The 19,638-nt window shown below is 45.5% G+C and overlaps 1 protein-coding gene across 2 annotated transcripts in view; it reads left to right on the forward strand.

The window, feature by feature from the left end:
* The window catches only part of PKHD1 (PKHD1 ciliary IPT domain containing fibrocystin/polyductin), a 4,356,595-nt gene that overhangs the window by 553,229 nt on the left and 3,783,728 nt on the right, over window positions 1–19,638 (forward strand). For both annotated transcript variants that reach the window (XM_069605754.1, XM_069605755.1), the window contains exon 16: window positions 11,506–11,781. In XM_069605754.1, the coding sequence (XP_069461855.1) occupies window positions 11,506–11,781 (276 nt within the window). The remainder of the gene's footprint in view (window positions 1–11,505; window positions 11,782–19,638) is intronic.

Genomic DNA, 19,638 nt, shown 5'->3' on the forward strand with positions numbered 1-19,638 from the left:
GGGAGCCAGTGCAGAGATTTCAGTCCTGGAGAGATACGATCCCTGGGCTTGAGGCCAAGGACAAGTCTCGCAGTTCTGTTCTGGATGAGTTGCAGAGGGCGTACAGTAGAAGCAGGCAGATTTAGAAAGAGGCAGTTGCAATAGTCCAGCCTGGAGAGAACCAGAGCTTTGGAGACAGTGAGCTTCTGGGGGAAGGAGAGGAATGAATTAGTGATGTTTAATGATTCTGTCTTAAATATCTGCATTAGTCTTTTTTGCATGATTACACAATTATTAAAAATATAATTTCATATCAGCTGATAGTGTTTTTCACACTATACAATTTTTTAATAAGTATGTTTCTATTATGTTCTTCCTCAGGGGTACCGTGGGCCCATATTAACTTGGCACCATCCCAAATTAGATGGGTCCCTTTCTTGATGGTTTCTATGCCCACGCCCCCCTGGCCAACATCGATTGAAATATATGCAATGACCCAATACAGGAACAGGCCAAACAATGTTGAAAAGAATACTACCGCACACACAAACAGCACGCACACATATCAATAACTAGGATAAACATATCTCCTCCGTCTATTCCTATCTACACTATCATTTGATGCGGCTGGGGCCTCATCCATGCCCATTGAAGCTCCTAATATATAAAATATGAGCAATTGTTAATCGTGCACATTACTCTCATGTGTTTTTCACATCGGTTACTTGGTAAATTACAGTTAGCTTTTCCTGTTCACAATTATTTCTCTTTTGCTTTCATAGGCGAGTTTCATTATCATCCATATATATATATATATATATATGTTTTCCTTCCGCTTCCTTCCATTTCCCTCCCCCACAACTCAAGTCTGGGGGAGGGGAACCGAGGGAGGCAAATCACTGTCAGTTAGATTCACTGCTGAGGAAGAAAAAGTGTTATTATCGCGCACATTTTTAACTGTATAATTTAAAAAAGAAAAAAATAGAGAGAGAGAGAGAGAGAGAGAGAGAGAGAGAAAGAGAGCGAGAGAGAGAGAGGGAGAGAGAGAGAGAGAGAGAGAGAGAGACTTAATTGTTATCTCGTTCCATCACATAAGCACCAATACTTGGTGACACTGTACATCTATTTACACATTTTTATTGATCTTTTATTTTCTCTTATTTCATTCCTGGCACCTGTCCTTGTATTCCTATCCTTCCCACTTTCTACGTTTGTGTGCTACCCTCGTCCCTGTCACCTTCGGGGTCTGCGCAATCCGTGCTCCCATGGGTTCTACGAACATCTGTCAAATGCACCCAGTACCTCAGGCCCTGTACCTTGACGGCTGTGGGCGTGCAGTATACTACCTTGTATGGACCATATTACCTTGGCCCGTTCCACCTCCGCTCTAAAGTTCCTCACATATACCATGTCGCCTGTCATCAACTGGCAGTCTGGGCTATCTGTGGCTGGGGTTATTGTGAGTAGCGTTTTCCTGTGTGAATGGGGGTGCTATTTGTTTGGCTATGGCTCGTGCCACTCTTGTCAAATTTCTGAGATACTCATGAAATTCTTCTCTTAGAACTGTGGTGCTTTGGCGTGCGTCTAATTGCCTGTGCAGGGGTGAGTGGGCTGTGTGCATCCTCGATACGATTTCATGGGGCGACAGGTGGTGGTCCTTGCTGGGTTGGTTTCTCATCTCAAAATGCGCCAGGGGTAAATAATGCACCCATTTCTTCTTGAGTGTATGGCACAGTTTTGACAATATACTCTTGAGCAATCCGTTCATTTTCTCCACAAGTCCGTTCAATTGTGGATGATAAATTGTACAGAGCTTGTGGGTTATTCCTAGCATTGCAGTGATATGCATAAACGTGTCGTTCACAAAGTGCGTTCCGTTATCGGAATGTATGATGCCACAGATGCCCGAGCGGGGAAACACCTCTCTTACTAAAAATGTGGCGGCACACCATGCATCTGGATGAGCACAGGGGCCGGCTTCCACCGGGAGAAGGGGCATACAAGAACAATCAAATATCGAGCCCCGTTACACCGCTCTCCCATGTCTGCATAAGCTATATGTAGTTCTCTGAAGGGCCCTTTGGGTTTTGGCAATGTTCCTCTGAGGGTTCGTAATGTCATGCCGGAGTTGTACGTTTGGCAGGTGATGCATTCTATTATCAGCTTTGTCACGTGTTCCTGTATGCCGAGGCAAACCAATTTTCCTGTATGTCTGCAATGATGCGCTGCTTTGCATTGTGAGCTGGGAAGTGTAACTGTTTAAATGCAACCCCTAGCAATTCTGCTGGCATCACTACCTTGCCAGGGTTATTTTGTCTCCACAATAGGTCAGTAGACGATTGGCTGCACCCCCTTTTTACCCACGTCTCCTTCTCCTCGCTGGGCGCATCTTGTTGAAACTCAATTATCTGAGAGACTGGTAATGAGTTAAAGCCTTCTGGTTGTGTTTCTTCTACTGTCTTCTGCAGTATGTACTCCCCTGTTGGGGCTTTTGATAAATAGGAGGCTTCTTTCGCGGCAACCTCCGCTGCCACGTTTCCCAATGAGATGACCTCATCACCTCGTGTGTGGGCTTGGTATTTTACAACTGCTACAAGTTTAGGTTCTTTTAATGCATCACTTAACTCTCCTAGTAGTGCTGCATGCTGAACTGGGGACTCGTCTGCCCTTCGGAATCCTCTCCTCCCCCATTTTGCTAATCCCCCATGTACTGTTGTCGCCATATAGGCAGAATCTGTATAGATGGTGACTATGCACCCCTTTGCGGTGTGAAGTGTTTCTATAAGTGCTACCAGTTCTGCTGCTTGGGCTGAGAATTGGGGTCGTAGTCTTTTCTGCAAAATGACTTCAAATTCCCCATCCTCCACCCGAAATACTGCTGCTCCTACATGCTTTCCTCCCATTTCACAATCTATGGAGGCAGACCCATCCACGAAGTACATTTCCCCTTCTGACAGTGCATTTTCATGTGCTTTTGGCGTGCCGTCATCATCTCCTGTTTATGTGGCACAGTCGTGCTGTTGCATGTCTTCTACTGTGCATGCTTCTGTGATAAATGTGGCTGGGTTTCCGCTTTTACACTGCACGATATGAATGTTAGCACTAGAAATAATCAATTCATATGCTTTGGCCCTTTGAGTAGTCAATTTGCTTTTTGATCTTTTAAGGATGGCGAACAGAGAGTCTTCTATGTATAACATGGCAGAGCATCCCATCACGATCGTAGAGCTTTTTTCTATCGTGAACTCGTTCGTAAGCGAAATGTTCCTGCATTACTGCATCTACTGTTCCACTGCAAAATGCCTGGGGATTGTGGCCCAAGGATGTCTTTTGTGCCAGTACAGCTGTCATGAGTGTGCCATTGCAATGTGAGAATAAATAAAACTCCTGCTCATAGGTGGGGTTCGCAAGGACTGGGGCAGTGGATATCAGTTCTTTGAGTGTGTCAAAAGCTGTGTGCATTTCCTGTGTCTATTTTAAATTGATTGGTGTTTTCCCGCTGTGCTTCCTTGACTGCCTGTAGCAGGGGTGTTGGTGTATGCTGCATAATCCAATATCCATTCTCGGCAGTAGTTACACATTTCGAGAAACTTTTGCATCTCCTTCAATGTACTGGGCTCTTTTACTGTTTGTATTGCTGCTGCTCTGTCAGGTATGATTATTTTACTGTCCTTATATATCAATTTACCTAAGTATAGCACTTCTGTCAAGCAGTATTGCAGTTTTTGTCTGTCTACCTTGTAGCCTTTCTGTGCAAGATGTGTTATCAGGGTAATTGAATCCTCTCTGCATTCTTTTTCATCTCTCCCGCAGACTAACAAATCATCTACGTACTGAATTATGGGATTCATTGTGTGTATGTTTCCAAGGTCTTCATGCAATATTCTGTTGAAAATACTGGGGCTTTCACAGTACCCTTGGGGCTGTCTGCAGTGCTCATATTCCCCCCCCCCCCAGCATGAATGCTGTTAGGTACCATGAACCTTGATCAAGTGGAATTGAAAAGAAGGTGTTTTTTAGGTCCACTACTGTAAAATGAGTGGCTTCTGTTGGGATACTGCATAGGATTGAGGCAGGATTTGGGACAAGAGGGAACTCTTTTTGTATTACGTCATTGAGGGGGCGTAGGTCCTGGATCATCCTCCACGCCCCTCCATTTGCTTTCTTGCAAGTGTTGCAGGGCGACTTAGATGGCACTATTATTCCCTGTATCATCAATGCATATATTGTGTCTTTTATTCCCTCTATTGCTTCCCTAGATAGGGGGTATTGCTTTAACCGGGGTAAAATGGCCCCGGGTTTGAGCTTGATCTTTACTGGTGTCACCTTGTGTAGTAACCCTACATCGTGTTGCTGTGGCACTTGGGACATGTCTTCCTCAAAGTATGCTGGTGGAGCTCTGATCACTGCTATGAGGGGTAGTGGTACCTCTCTTCTTTGGATCATGACATCACAGGGGATTGCAATTTCCATCATTATTCCCCCATGGTCTTCTGTGTCACAAAAATGTTCCTCATCTGTCAGGTCTCGCAGGGCCTTATTGGTGTCAATACACAGCACTGTTCTCTACTGGCATCCCTGCATATCCATTGCTATTACTGTTCTTCTTTGGGATGACACTTGTACTGCATGTATGTCTAGGGATACTATTGACCCTGGCACTATTTCTAGGTCTGCGATTGAGCGGAAAATTAATTCTGAGGGCATCCTCCATTTTTTCGCTTTTCAATTCTGTCACTATTCTCGCTAGTATCCTCAACCCTTGTAGAAACATGTCTGGATTTACAGGTATGCCGCGTGTTTGTGGGAAATTTGCTTGGGCGTGTATTACTAACATGGCACGGATAGCACATATGCCTGGTGTGGAACACACTATTCCTCTGTCAGTAAAATATATTGTCATGTTGAGCTTGCTGAGAAGATGCCTTCCCAGCAAATTAATGGGTGACTCTTCGTAATACAGCAGGGGTGCACATACAGTTTTTCCTCCCACCGTTATGTCTAGCTCTTCAGTGTATGGAACCTCGAACACCGCCCCAGAGAACCCCTGCATTTCCAAAGTCTGATTAGAAAGTGGGAACCTGCCTTCCTTGAGGCATGATCTTTCCGTTCCCGAATCCACTATGAAAATAAATTGTTTGTTTCCTATCGCCGCCCCCAACAGTGGTTCCTCTGCTGCTTTAAGGGTCGTCAACAGTATTGTACACGCAAGTGTTCTCTGTGGGCTATCCTATGCTGAGTGCCATGGGATTTCATCAACATCAAACACATTTCCTGTCACCACGGTTGTCCCCCTACACAGTGTCGCTGGTGCACCATTTGCGTGGTAGCATGCTAAGTCTTATTACGCATGGGGGTAGTATTGTCATGGCACTGGGGGTGTGAAGAGGTATTTTGCGGGGGCATTGAATGCTCGTTCATGTATCTTGGGTCAGGCTGGCTGTCTCGTCTGTTCCCGCCCATCGGTAGCCCGTAGGGGCTTCCTGGGTGGGGGTGTCCGATCTGGTGTTCATTTCGATATGAGTAATTTGGCCCGCTTCGACATTCTCTCATAAAATGTCCCCACCTCCCACAATTCTAGCATTGTCCTTGAATTTCATACCCTGCATCCCCTCCCCTTGATCCCCTGAATCCTCCTCTATTGCCCCGCCCCCCTCTCAATGGCCACTGTGGTCCCTCATATTGATTTTCCCCTGACCATTGATCTTGGCCGTTACCTGTCAGTTTGCCACAATCTGCATTGGTATTCCCATCTGTCCATCTTCCTCCTCCCACTCCCTTCCTGCAGTGCCAGTTTCTGCCACTGCACTGATCTTCAGCAGTTTACTTTGCATTAATTTAGTTTCGTCTTCCAGCTGCCGCGGAGCTATGTCCTTTTCCTTCTCTTTGATCCTCTTACAGTGGTGCACTATGATGCTTTGAATTTCAGGCCACCCCTTGGCTTCTATCCCAGCTATATTATCAAGGGCCTTCTACACTTCCTCTGGGAGCCCCCCTCTTTATAATGAAGTAGAACAGGGACGTTTATTGGTCCCAGGCCATAGCCGTTTCCGCTCTCCAAATGTCCTGCACCCGGAGAATGAAAGACATCACATCTTCCTCATCATTCATTGTACATTAGATACTGACTGTAAATCTGGAGTGTCTGGGAATGTTTCTCTCAATGCATCCCACACGCGTGCTCGCACTGTGTTGAATGAGGCCCCATCATGGCAGTCGCAATCTAATGTTATTCCTGGGAACCCCGCTTTCACCCAGACCATGTTGGCTTGGTCTCCCACTGCAGATTCCAGCAGGCTTTCAACATCCCCCACCGCCAGGGCACTCCTGCCGTGTGTTTTCCAAATGCATATATCCACTTGCTGGCACCTCCTGACAGTGGGGGTAGCTGTTTGAGCAAGTTGGCCTTGTCCATTTGAGCCCATGGTATGTAATTTGGCCTCCCCTCCCCCCTGTGTATTAGCGGAAGCTGTATATTTTTCCCACACTTTTTGGTGCTCACCTTCTTCCCTTTCTTCCCGATCACAGCCATGCGCCCTGTTCTGTTCCTTGGCCTCCCCCTCCATTCTTCCATGGGAGGCAACCCCCACCCCAGATGAGGCCCCGCCAGTGGCAGTTCCCAGCCTTCCTTCTTCTTCTTCCTGTTCCTCTAAGTCGCTCCAATATTCTTCCCTATGTGACGGCGCCCCTCCCTCTTCTATCTCACATTCACTATCAGCTGTGTTTATTTCTATGATTCGCGTGGGGGTGTCATTTATTTGGAATAGTATCTCTCCCTTCTTCCATCCATCCTCCCCTGTCCCAACACCTGGTGGGGCGTCTCATCACGTTCTACCCGGGGGATGAGTGACCCCCCTCATTCTCCCATGGCCCTTAGGCGAGACAGCTCAGTTCGAGCCATTGTTAGTTGTGAGTCTAAATCCCGTTTGAGCTTTCCAATATCGATTGTAGGGATATCCAACTGTCTTGTTACTCCTTGGCTCTCATAAGGGGTTGGTACCGTGGCTGATGGCTTAAGTATAGAAGGAGCTGTGGGTTGTGCTACATATACAGGGTCGCTGTATCCTTCTGCAGGCACTGGCTTTGACAATAAGGGATAGAGAAGTGTGACCTCTATTGTCTTCTCATTCTGTGTGATTGGCCCTTCACTGCCAGTTGTTGTCAGGGGAGATGTATTACACTCACTGCTTTTCTCCGGGGGCACTTCCTCAAACAGACGCCACAAGTCCAATATCTCTCTCCTATTTTGCAACTGCTTCCCCTTATATTTAATGGAGAAGCAGGTGGCAACCATATCTAGTACTGCTTTATCAAAGGACCCTCCCTCTGGCCAGACTTGGGGCAATCCTTCTCCCTTCAACTCCATGACCCATTGGTCATGGTATTTATTAATCTTTTCTGCATACCCTGGCAAAATCTTATATTTAGACGTGTACGCTTCTCGTATGACCAACTCAATGCGCTATGCAATCCTTCTCAAAAGAAATTAACCGTTCACTTACTTTTCAATACTTTAAAACTGCATCAACATAAGTGCAAATCTTTTCATACAATATCAAATCTATTCATTGATGTTCATGCACAAAAAGACCCTCTTTCCCACAAAGAGACAAACATTTTACAATTCTCATATACACCAAGAAGCATAGACAACATAAATTGTACTTCACGCCCCTAATACCCCTTCTACTTTTGCTTAACTACACTCCCCTAGAACTATTCTCTCCCTTCACCTTGCTCCAGTCCACCCAAGAGGGAGAGAAAGAGATAGATAAGATGAAGTTGGAAAGAGCGTTTCTAAATACTATTCCGGGTCTTCCCTTGGGACCCCTATGTTATCTTCCTTTTCCTCTATTCCCCACACTCATATATCCTGTACTAGTCTAGATAGCACTATGCGACGCCCACTTCCACCCCCCACCAGAGATAGGATCCCTGTTAACCTCTTTTCACCTTGTGCTTTGTCACTGTCCTAATGGCCATATGCGATAGGATGAGAATAGAACAGAATATAGAGAAAAGAAAACCCAGACTCCCAAGACCCTTTTTTCCCTTTGCACTACAGATCTCCACACCTTTTTTCACCCGAATTATGCCAGTTATCCTAGGACCTTCTAATCTGACTCCCACCCATACTTTCAATATCACCCACACTTGATACTCAAGTGTCCGTCTTGATCCGAGACCCTCTGGACCTGATCGGTCAGTGCGCTGCTCCTCGCTCAAAGACCACGCCCGGCTCTGGCGAGTGGTATGGTGGGTTTTGTAAAGGGGGATCCCGTAACCTCTCGCCCTACTGCGTGCGCTCGTCTAGGTGTAAGACGAAGTGCTGGTGGTATCAAAGGCTTTTATCTAAAATAGGGCAAGCAGAATCAACTCTGCTCACGCCGAGAGCGCTCTGCAGAAAACATGTTCCAATTTAGTTACATACAAAAAAATCATCCTCCACTGTGGGAAGGCCTAGGGGGCACATGAGTAGTTGGGATTGGTTGCTAAGATCGGGCACCTGTAGATGCCATAGGGTCAGAGGCACTTGGTTTGCTGGAGGGCACGTGGTGAAGTGATGTCGTTTCTTGGGTCAATCGGTCAGCTCGGCTCATTGGGTTGGTATGAAGATTTGACACTTGTACTGTTTTCTTCTGGTACACTAACCATTTAACATTTGCCCTTGTGGCCACACATTCCCATTCATTCAGTACCATGATCTGTTTGTCCGGTAAACTCAAAAGGCCTGTATCTTAATCACTTGTAAAAACATGGTTCAAAGGCAGGTTATTTATTACTGGCCATAGATTAAGCTTCACCCATTAAATACCGTGCTCAACCAGTTTAAACAATTCAGGATATACTGCCTGAGGGGTAGAGCTCATGGGGTCATTGTATGGTCTGGGGTGTCGGCCTGATAACTACAAAGAGGATTCTAAATATATGGCTGAAATGACTAGGTCACAAGAGGCACATATCAGTATGGGCATACATTTCATTGTGGGGGTTTAGTGATCAAATGTCCAAACATCATTAACTCTCTGCTAACCTATCTTGACACCCTGATGGGCAGAAGCGAATCGAGACCTCTTTGCGATATGGTTCCTCGTTGCACAACAAAACATGGCATTTAAAACACAATTTTACATGCAGGCTTTTTACACGTGCCTTGCTGTGTTGCACTCAAGACATACTGGTTGAAAGCATACTATATTTTCCATATGGCTAGGCACTCTCATCAGAACAAAGGGAAAGAAAAGAACTCATTAAGAAATAAAACATGTTCTTGACTTAATGTTCATTGTTCATAAAAAAAGGCAGTTTATAGCTCAGGGTCTGTGTGTGCATCCTTAGCTGGGAGTGTGATTTGTCGAGAGTGATTAGCTGCTGTGTTATGTTTAAACAACATTATACATGTATTTACATTTGAATTTATGAAAAATGGGGTAGCTTGGTGCTGGTGTATACAGTTTTACAGTGGTTATGCATTATGTGATTGCAATCTATTACTGTGAGCATTTCTGTTTCATTGGTTAACATGCATCATACTTTCACCGTGAAGGTTCAGCATGGGAACTTCTAGTTACACATATATGTTTGTATTGTTCACACACATTGGACCATCATTAGGTTTATACGATCCCACATGAAAAAGGTACGTTGGCTCTGTCCATATTAGAGCGTAAATAAACAAGCAGACTCAAGGGTCATGTTTAACTGTTGACTCTGCCCTAAGGGGCATTGGGATTATGTTCTTTGCGGCCAGTGTCTGTGGGGCAGGTTTATAGAGACAGAGAGCTTTTGCTCTGGCCCCTGCTCTGGGCTGTATCTGGGTCAATTAAGTGAGACGGAAGGCAGAAGATACAGTGTGGATTTTGTTGCATTCTTGCAGCCAGTCTTCTCATGGGAACCGAACAACTGCGGAGACGGCAAAGGGGAGGACGTGCGGGGAGGAACTCTCTCGCTGTGCCCGCCTGGCTGGGAGAGCTGCAGGCTTGCATTGAAACCTCACAGTTGTTTTAACATTACAAAATGGAGATGACGACTTACAAAATGGAGTCTTATTCCCCTCTGGTCTTATACTGTTATGAGGGGTGTTACAAGGGGGTTCACAGTTCCTAGGGGTATTCCCGTACGAGTGCTCTGGGGCCGGGGCCCTGAACCCAAAGCAGCCGTGACTGGGCCTGCCCAGGAAGTGCAGGAATAGTGGGGGGGGGTGAGCATGCCCCCTCCTTTCACTCACTAGGCCGAATTGTCATGGGTAGCTGCATTCTAGCAGAGGTGGCGTTTGTATATGTGATTATGCGTGCAGCTAGGCCGAAGTTAATCATGGGGGATAGGCACATTCAAGTCACTTTTGGTGCAGGCGAGAGAAAGAACATTTTGGTAGATATGTGTACCTGTGCAGTATCTGTGCAAAAAACAAATAAGAGAGGCGCTAGCATGCAGCACTTTTTCAGACCACATTCCGTTGATATCTTGTTGGTAACATGGCCCCCATAATCCAGACCAACCGGAACAGTAGAATCATGTTCAGCAATTCTAACGGGATTCCCTATTTTAATAATTTGGCCAACTGCTGTAAAATCAATGAACAGGGCATATGAAAGGGGTATTCTCTTTCTTCTGTGCCTATTTTATTAGAATATTTAGATATAGTATGTTATGAATGTTTGAGGCCTCCTTTTGGAAACCTGTTCCCAAGGCGTTTGACAAATTCTTACTATTCACCCATGATAGTTAATGTTCTCAGAATGACAGGTACAGCAACCTTACTAACCATATCTAAAAATGCCAATAACCTATAACGTAACCTATAATTCACTGTTTTCAGGCACTCACTTTAAAAAAAAAAAAGAATGGGGCCAAGATAGGATGTTTCCAGGATACTGAAAATGTATAATTTTGAAAGGCGTTTGACTGCATAGAAAATGTTATAATTATTCCTATGCATGAGCTCTTTTCAAATACTTAGTTTAACAAACATACCCAAGCTTTAGGCTCCTTCTTAAGTACTGCATTAGACATCAGGCACAGGCACACAGGACATTTTCAAGCTAATGATAATATGCATCAATAAACTGATGACGCAAGCCACGTCAAGGGGTAAGAACCTGTTGGATCATAATTAAAGCGGCATGCAGAATTTAATGGCAACTATTTCAGTCTCTTTGTGCCTAAAGGCCATTGCTATTTTTTCTTCATTATAACAGTGATTGAGAACAATAGCGGTGCACTGGACACAGATAGCTGCAAGATTTAAACAAAGCAAACGTGTGAGGTTTTCAGCAATGGTTATAGCAAAGATGTAATGTGATGCTACCACAACATGAATCAGCCAATTGTCTCCTGCAGTCACATTCATGCTTGAAGAGGGCCCCCATCCATACATGATTTTTAAGAATAGTTTCAATAATGTTGATTGGTGTGGTATGGTTTCAAAGTTATCCTATTCATGTCGAAGCTCAGAAAGGTGCAGGTTTCCTCATGCATATCAGGAAGTATGCAGAGATCTTATTAAGCATGTTTTTGTGACTGCAGGTGAAAATTGCCTCCATTCCCACCGGTATTTCCACATGGAGTGACAATTGGGAACAAAACTGGGATACGACCTGGCAGCAGAAATCTCAGAAATTCGAGCTTGTGGGTGGCAAGAAGTACTACCTGGAAGCATGGCATCATGGGAGAATGCCATCAAGAGGCATGACGGTGGGCATTCAGATTCATAACACTTGGCTAAACCCAGAGGTGGTGAACACTTACCATAGAGAGAAGATCGAAATTGAAGTCCGTGCACTACGCCTACCAGAAATACAGGTCAGTATGATATTGTTGACAACTGCTATAATGTCCTATTTCTTGAGTGCATATCCCTGAAGTCTTTTGTTTACTCTCTTGAGCTAACTTTGCAGTGTGTTGGCATCACAAAATGACAGTTATATAGTGATGTGGTATTCTATTTGAACCATACCATTATCGATATATTTAGGCAATAATTCTACAGTCAGATGGCCATTACCATTACCACTATCCAATTTAATAGACCCAAGTGAGTGAGAACCAAGGGATGGTACCACCAAGTAATGGCCTGAGGCCAGGGGACATTTTTAATATTGGAGCATCCCAGAGTAGAATGTTCTGTTTAAAAGAAGGAATGGCAAAGAAGAAACATTGGAATATTGGATAGAAGACTTACCAGCTGTCAGCACCCACAGGAGAGGCGCAAGCCAATCAGGTGACCAGGACTGTGGAGGAATCCATCAGCGACTGCCCATGTTCGTTTTTGGCCATTTTATCCTGCAGTCTACTATTTCTTCTTATCCTTCTGGCTGCCTGGGCCACCTTCCAATCTCACATCTCATCCTGCATCAGAGTTCTGCCTGCCTCCTTTCTGGTGTCATGCACATGCCCATTCCTCTTCCTATTTACCTGCACTTCTCCAGCGCCTCTCTGTTGCTCACCCATGTCTACTTTATGCTTGGGCTGGTGGGCCCTTACTTCCCATGTCTTTCCTCGAACATGAGTGATAGCTATCTCTCCTGCCACTCCCAATGAGCACACCTTGCTGCATCTGAAGACCCCTTACCAGCCAACTGACTAATGCCTCCTGATGAGCTACAGGAGCTCAAGCTCCTCTTAAAGGTGCCCGCCACCATCACAAACCCTGATCCCACCATGGACACATCCGAAGCTCTACACAGCACTCCAGTGCCCTGCCTCCATTATTGCCTGATTGGCATGTCCCCCGATGTCCTCAGGAAGAGGAAAAACACCAGCAGGCACAGCTGGCCCACAAAAAAGGCCTGCAAGTAAGGCCTATTCCTGTGTGGGCAAACGATCAGGAGATCACTTCTCCTGCTGCTCCCATTGAGTACACCTCGCCGCATCTGAAGATCCCTTACAAGGCCAACTGACTCATGCCTCCTGGTGAGCTTCAGGAGCCCACACTCCTCTTAAAGATGGTCACTGCTCTCAGAACCCTGTATCCCACTATGGGCACATCTGAAGTTCTACACAGCTTTCCAATGCCCTGCGCAGCCCAGTCTCCAGTATTGCCTGATTGGCCTGTCACCTGACATCCTCAGGAAGAAGTAATACACTGGCAGCTGTAGCCAGCCCACAAACAAGGCCTGCAAGTAAGGCCTATGTCAGTCTGCGCAAATCAAGCGATTACTTCGTCTGCCGCTCCCATTGAGCATCTGAAGACCCCTTACAAGGCCAACCAGCTCATGGCTCCTGATGAGCTTAAGGAGCCTGCACTCCTCTTAATGATGGCCACCGCCATCAGAACCCCGGATCCCACCATTCACACATCCAAAGCCCCCACACGGTACTCTAGTGCCCTGCATAGCCCTGCCTCCAGTATCCATTGGCCTGTCCCCCATTGTCCGCAGAAAGATGAAATACACCGGCAGGAGCAGCTGGCCACAAACAAGTTCTATACCTGACTGGGCTTGTCCAGGAATGGCCTGTCCAGGAATGGCCGACAACTCAGAGAGCCAACCCCTGATCCACAGGAGCATCTCCCCAACCCTGCCATTGCTTTCTGCCACTAGATTCATGCCTAGACACCTTCTTATTCCTCCGTTTCCCCCAGATAACTCCCACAACTAACCTACCTTTATGAGCCCCCATCCCTGGCTACACACTTCTCACAAATGCTTCCATGTACCACGGATGCCGACATAAACCCTCCTCAACTTCCTATGGATCTCAACCAACTCAATGACCCTGCCTTGGCATCACTAGACTTTACCACCTCGCAGCCCGTACCCGAACCCACTTGCCACCCATTTCCTTCATCCTACCCCCACCGCCACCAGAAACCTGTATCTCAGCTTATGTACCACATCTCCTCCAGCTCCATATCAGGAAGTTGCGTCTCTTACTAATCTTTACCTTTGGTACCCAACCCCATTATCATATACCATTCATACCACCAGTACTGCACCTCAACAGTCCCTCAACCATGATAAAATGCTTATTGATCGCCACTAGATCTGTTAGAGCGCATGCCCCGGATATTCTCAACCTTATTACTTCCAACAAGCTGGATATTGCGCCATCACAGAAACTTAGCTCCACACAGCTGTTGGCCCTGCCCTCTCGATTGCTATCTCTCCAGGGTACTCTATCCTGCACAGCAACCGACTACACAGTAGAGTCGGTGACGTTGCACTAATCCATAGAGACTCTTTCCCTATTAGAGCCATGTCCTCAAGCCCTCCATCCAATTTTGACATCATTTTCACACCCATTCTTTCAAAGAGGATCTCCTGCACTTCCTGACCAGCAAACTCAAATCAAAATCCAAACTCCTAATCCCAGGTGACCTAAATTTAGACTTCAATGATCCTACTGATGAAGACACTACCTCCCTAGCCAATGCCCTCAATGCCATTGGTTGCTCCCAGCGCATACTTGCCCCATACCACATTCTGGGACGCAGACTGGATTAGCTAGCTGACCTCAACTGTAACACCTCGATCAGCTCTAACCTGCCTTGGCCATCGTCTGACATCTGCATCATCTTATTCTCCATCCCCAGCACTGAACAGCCCCCTCATGCTTCAGTCACCTGACTCCCACAATATCACACTGCACCTACAACCTTACTGCAGACAGGCTTCTTCTATTACTATCCTCCGACCTTGGCCATTCATCCTTTGACACCACCAACCATACCATGACTGCGATCGCTTAAACAACACGCTCTCCCAAAAAGGCCAAGCCTTCATCCCATGAAAACTCTTGGTTTACATGTTATTTACAAGCTATTGGATCCAATACATGAGCAGTAGAAGCGGAATAGTGAAAAACCCCTTCTGTATCTAATAAATCACGCTTCACCACTATCGCCAAAGAATATAAGCACGCCATGCATGACACAAAAGCATTCATGTACAATGATAAAATCACTAAAGCTAAAGCAGATTCACATGCTTGAAACCTCCACCACACCACCTTATAACTTCAGCAAAAATAACTCCTGGTGTGGCAAAGTACAAGATGCCATTTTGGTCAAAATTGCTACACTACATGACAAAATCTACAAAAAACAAGTTACCATCCCCAATAAAAGCCTGCAAACTGCTTCCTCACTACCCACCCTCTCAATCACTGAATCTGAAGTAGCCTACCTAATTAAAGGCCTTAAGCCCTTACATTTCAAAGGAGAGATCTGCCCAGCCCCACTCATCAAAGACTCCACTGAAACTCTACTGACTATCATCACCACCTTCATAAATGCCTTGTTTGAGTCGTATGCTGTCCCCACTTATCTTAAGGAAGCTTGGATCTCTCCCCTTTGCAAAAAAACCTTCACTTTACCCTTCCTTTCCCACTAACTACAGGCCTATCACAACTGTCCCTTTCCTCCTAAAAATGTTGGACCGAGCAGCCTATCTTCAGATCCAGCGACACCATATCCTGAGCCCCCACCAGTCCGGCTTTTACCCAGGATACGGAACCAAATCTGCCTTGTTAGACCTAAAGAATCAACTTGATGACCTCAAAGACTCCAGCAAACCTGCCATTCTTCTCCTGCTGAACCTCTCTGCTGCTTTCAACCTTGCCAACCATCCAACTCTTTGCCACCACCTCACTACCACTGGCATTTCTCTGCTGAAGCAATCAAATGGATTGCATCCTTCGTCTCAGACATGACTTCCCATGTCTTTGTCGACAACTCCACAACCCTCCCGCATCTGTCTCCTGTGGCATCCCACAAGGTTCCTGCATTTCCCCAACTCTCTACAACATCTCCACAAGACTGTCTTTGATTACTTGGACTCTCTCTGCATCACCTACACAAATTATGCAGGCAACACACAGATCCTCCTCTCCCTCTCTTGAAACTACATTCAGGATGCCACTACAGTCGACACATCTACGAAACCATCCAATCCAATGGCTTCGAATCTGCTATGCCTTAATGATGGAAAAAACTGAAATCCTAATTGTTGGCACTCAAGCCCTTTTCACTAAACTTGAGTCCACCTACCAATGCTTCACGATCGACGATATCACTATCTCAGTCTCACCAGCTGCAGAAACACTGGGTGTCTACCTTGATGCCACTCTCAGCATGACCAGGCAAGTCAATGCCATCGGTACGTCTGCAGCCAACACCATGCAGCTCATCAACACGAGCAAACCTTTCCAGTCCACAAATGACATGCTCACTATTGCTTGCACTATTAATCCCTCAAAACTCAACTATTGTAACACTCTCCTTCCGGGCACTACTGAGAAAAACCTCAACAGACTGAAAGTAATCCAGAACAATGCCCTTCGTGTCGCCCTCGACCTCTCCAAACGTGATCACAACATCTAGGGGAAAAGTCAATTGGCTACCAATTCGGGAACACATCAAGTTCAAAGTTCTTACCATCATGCACCATTGCCTCTCCAACTCATCCCCGACCTACCTGGCACAAAGACTTGCAAGAGCTAACTCTACAAGGCCTACTTGTTCCCATCATCTCGTCATCCTCAGGTGCAAACGAGGCAGAGCAGGAGGCTCCGGCTTTCCAGTCATCACCCCTACACTCTAGAACTCTATACTGCTCCCACCCCTTGTCAGAACATTCCTATTGGTCCTTCAAGAAACCTGTTAAAACCTGGCCTTTTAATAATGCTCGACTACCTTGACATTTGTCTGACCACTTTTGACACCAGTACTTCCTCGCTTCTTTGTTCTTTGCAGGCACCTCTACTCTGTAGTCAACGACTAGATGCCCTGGATTAAGTGTGCTTAACAAATGGAAAAATAGAATAAACAAATACATAAATATATAATTACCCCCTGCAGTATATTGACTGAAATGGAACAGGCAAAATTGCAATGCTCTAAAAAGATATATAACATTGTGTTTCATCTTTTTTAAAGGGGTGACAATCTCAATCTGATAATAATTCATTCTGATGAACTTTAGTGGGAATAGATCAGGTCAGGGGAATAAAATAACAGTGTGTATTTCAGTCTGAGAGAATCTGGCTGGCTTAATTGGGGAAAGGTTGAAAATAAGCAAGAGGGTGAATTTCAAAGTAATGCTACTCCTCTTTCGCTTATTCATAACTTTTGGCTAGTCAAGCCATGTAATGTGCTTCTGTTCTGTTGTTATGTTATGTTATGTTAAGGCTTCTTTTAAAGCACACGGTCGCCCGGAGGCATCATGGCGCCTCTGGAATATGACCATAATGCTTTCATATTGAACGAGGCAGGTCAGTCTGCTCCAAAACAATCTGGTCTGGCTCTGCCATCTGATAGCCCACAGCTAGACAGCTGGCAGGGCAATGTAAGATTGAAAGACAATGCATTCTGTTAGCACCCAGGCTGGCATGTTTATAAGAATGGGACTTAAAGAGACACCCTATGTCCTGATATGACACCCTTTGTACTTGCAGCTGAATGCGGGTTGATGTATTTTTTTTCCATTGGCAATAGGCCTAAAGAGAAACTAATGCTGCCTCTCCACTCTTTAAATTGTTTGGCAGGTAGACGTTAGCCCTGCTTTCAATGTGCAAGGTTTTGTCCGACCCAAGTGCATGATGACGTATTAGGAAATGTGAAACTTTATCTGTACCTCTATGGGCTTCATGGTGATGGTGTTGGTAGTAAAGAGGTTGAGACATTGCCTATGAAGGAGGAGCAGTCACTGGAACTGGGTTCAAATCCCACCTCCTTCAATGCCTTTTTGAACTTGCCATGATGTTAGACCAGAAAAGACCCTATAGTATGTAAAGTATGTTGGCCAGAAACCAATCGCATCATGTGACAAACATCGCAATCACAGAATCGTCAATGTAACCAGAGGGCGTCCATTTTGTGAAATGCCGGCCATTTGCTTTTTTCTTTTCTGTCAAAACGCTTTGCAAAATGTATTCTATGCTTCAAACTCACATACAGTACGAGGCCACAGCCTGAATGCTGAAATACTAACACAGACAGGAATGTCCAACTATGACAAGATACATTGTTCTTCTCTCTCACTGGGACCTTGAAGTTGAGCAGTAGCTGCTTCTAATCAGTAGTCCAGGTGCCGGCCTGTCTAGCAAACGCTGAAGTAAAAGGCAGTTAAACCATGAATTATATTCTTCTAGCGGTACTCCTTCGTGGAGAGTGGCATTTTCTGCTTCAGAACTGTCTGACCCTTAGCTCATGAACCGAAATACACAGATAACGTGCTAAGGAATGTTTCTCTGCTATGAACATGATATTTTTGCTGAACTAAGAGCTCTATGTTCCCCATAACAAGAACGCTGTCTCTGCTGCTATTGCTGGAATAACTATGTTTAGACTGAATGTTGACTTGTCATAACGTGTCATATTTGTCACTTCTGTTGATCACCGAACCCTAGCCCGAATGATACGATTATGGGCGGATCGAATTGCCTTCGTACTGATTGTATGTAATTTATATATATTGTTGCTTGAGCGTTGCTCGCTCTCTTGCATCTCACGAGGTCTGGGAACACACATTGCAAGATGTTGTGACCCAGTCGGCCGACTGAGATACTTTGAAATAAACGAGACTTGTTTGGAAATCGAACTTTGTGTCTGTCGTGTCACTAGTGTATATGGTTATTGTGCCTTAGTTTCCATATGCAGTCTTCATGGCCTAGCAAATATGGTGCACGAATAGGGACCCTCCCACTTATACGCCATCGTATACGTTGAGTTTGAAGAAGGCAAAAACGAGTCGAGGATGAAGCTGTCGAGCCTGGATCGAAAGGTGTTCGGGGCACCCCTGTAGAAGTGATGAGAGACTCCTTTGCAGATCTGTACACAGCCAATCCTTGATCGACGAGCAGCGCCTAGAGAGCATCGAGGTGAGGGTCCTGGAATGAGGCAGATTGAGCCAGACACACAGTCACAACGATTCTTGGTTGCATCTGTATATCGACGAATTGCGTCCTGAGTGACAAATTGGTTGATCAGGTGAGTCGTGCCCCGATTCTTAAACGTCCTGATATTGGTCGAGATTTGCTCTTGTAAGATCAAACGCCCAGGGTAAGCAAAGGAGAAGGATTAACCATGCCTGGGAAATTGTCTTCCTTTCTAGTAAGATTTTTCCACAGCGGTAGCCAATCTTTGGAAACTGGCCAGGTCGCGCCACCGGCGGGGTCGCAGGCATATGAAATATACATAAAATACAGAATAGGGGCAATAGTTTTTAATGCGATTTGGCATAGGCAGACCAGACATGTATCTGACTTACAGTGGCCTAATGATGGGAGCTTTGAATTAGCATGTATAGAATACCTAGAATCAGTATTGCTACGCAAGAAGCCCAGACTAGCGGCGTTCGACATCGTGAGAGACTGGAGGAAGAAAGCTAATCCCCGTTTTAGAAGTAGAGAGAAACACGCGCGCAGACAAAAAATGAATGCAGAGAAAGTGCTAGAGCATGATCAGAATCAACAGACAGAAGCCCTTAGGAACATGGATAGGGCTTTCCAATTAAGTGTACAGAAAATATATCCTCAGCAAGATTTGCATACATCAGATGAGCTAATAAACAAACTATTGAATGAGCGAAGAAACGAACATCAAAGTATGCCTCAAAATACTGACCCAGTTGCACCTCCTCCTTATGTACCTCCCATTCCCGTTATTCCATCTGCACCAGTAGTAAGATCCTCTCCTCCTGTGCCTGTGACATCATTTCC

Source organism: Ambystoma mexicanum, chromosome 4p (assembly GCF_040938575.1).
Source record: "Ambystoma mexicanum isolate Mex_15411 chromosome 4p, UKY_AmexF1_1, whole genome shotgun sequence".
Lineage (NCBI taxonomy): Eukaryota > Metazoa > Chordata > Amphibia > Caudata > Ambystomatidae > Ambystoma > Ambystoma mexicanum.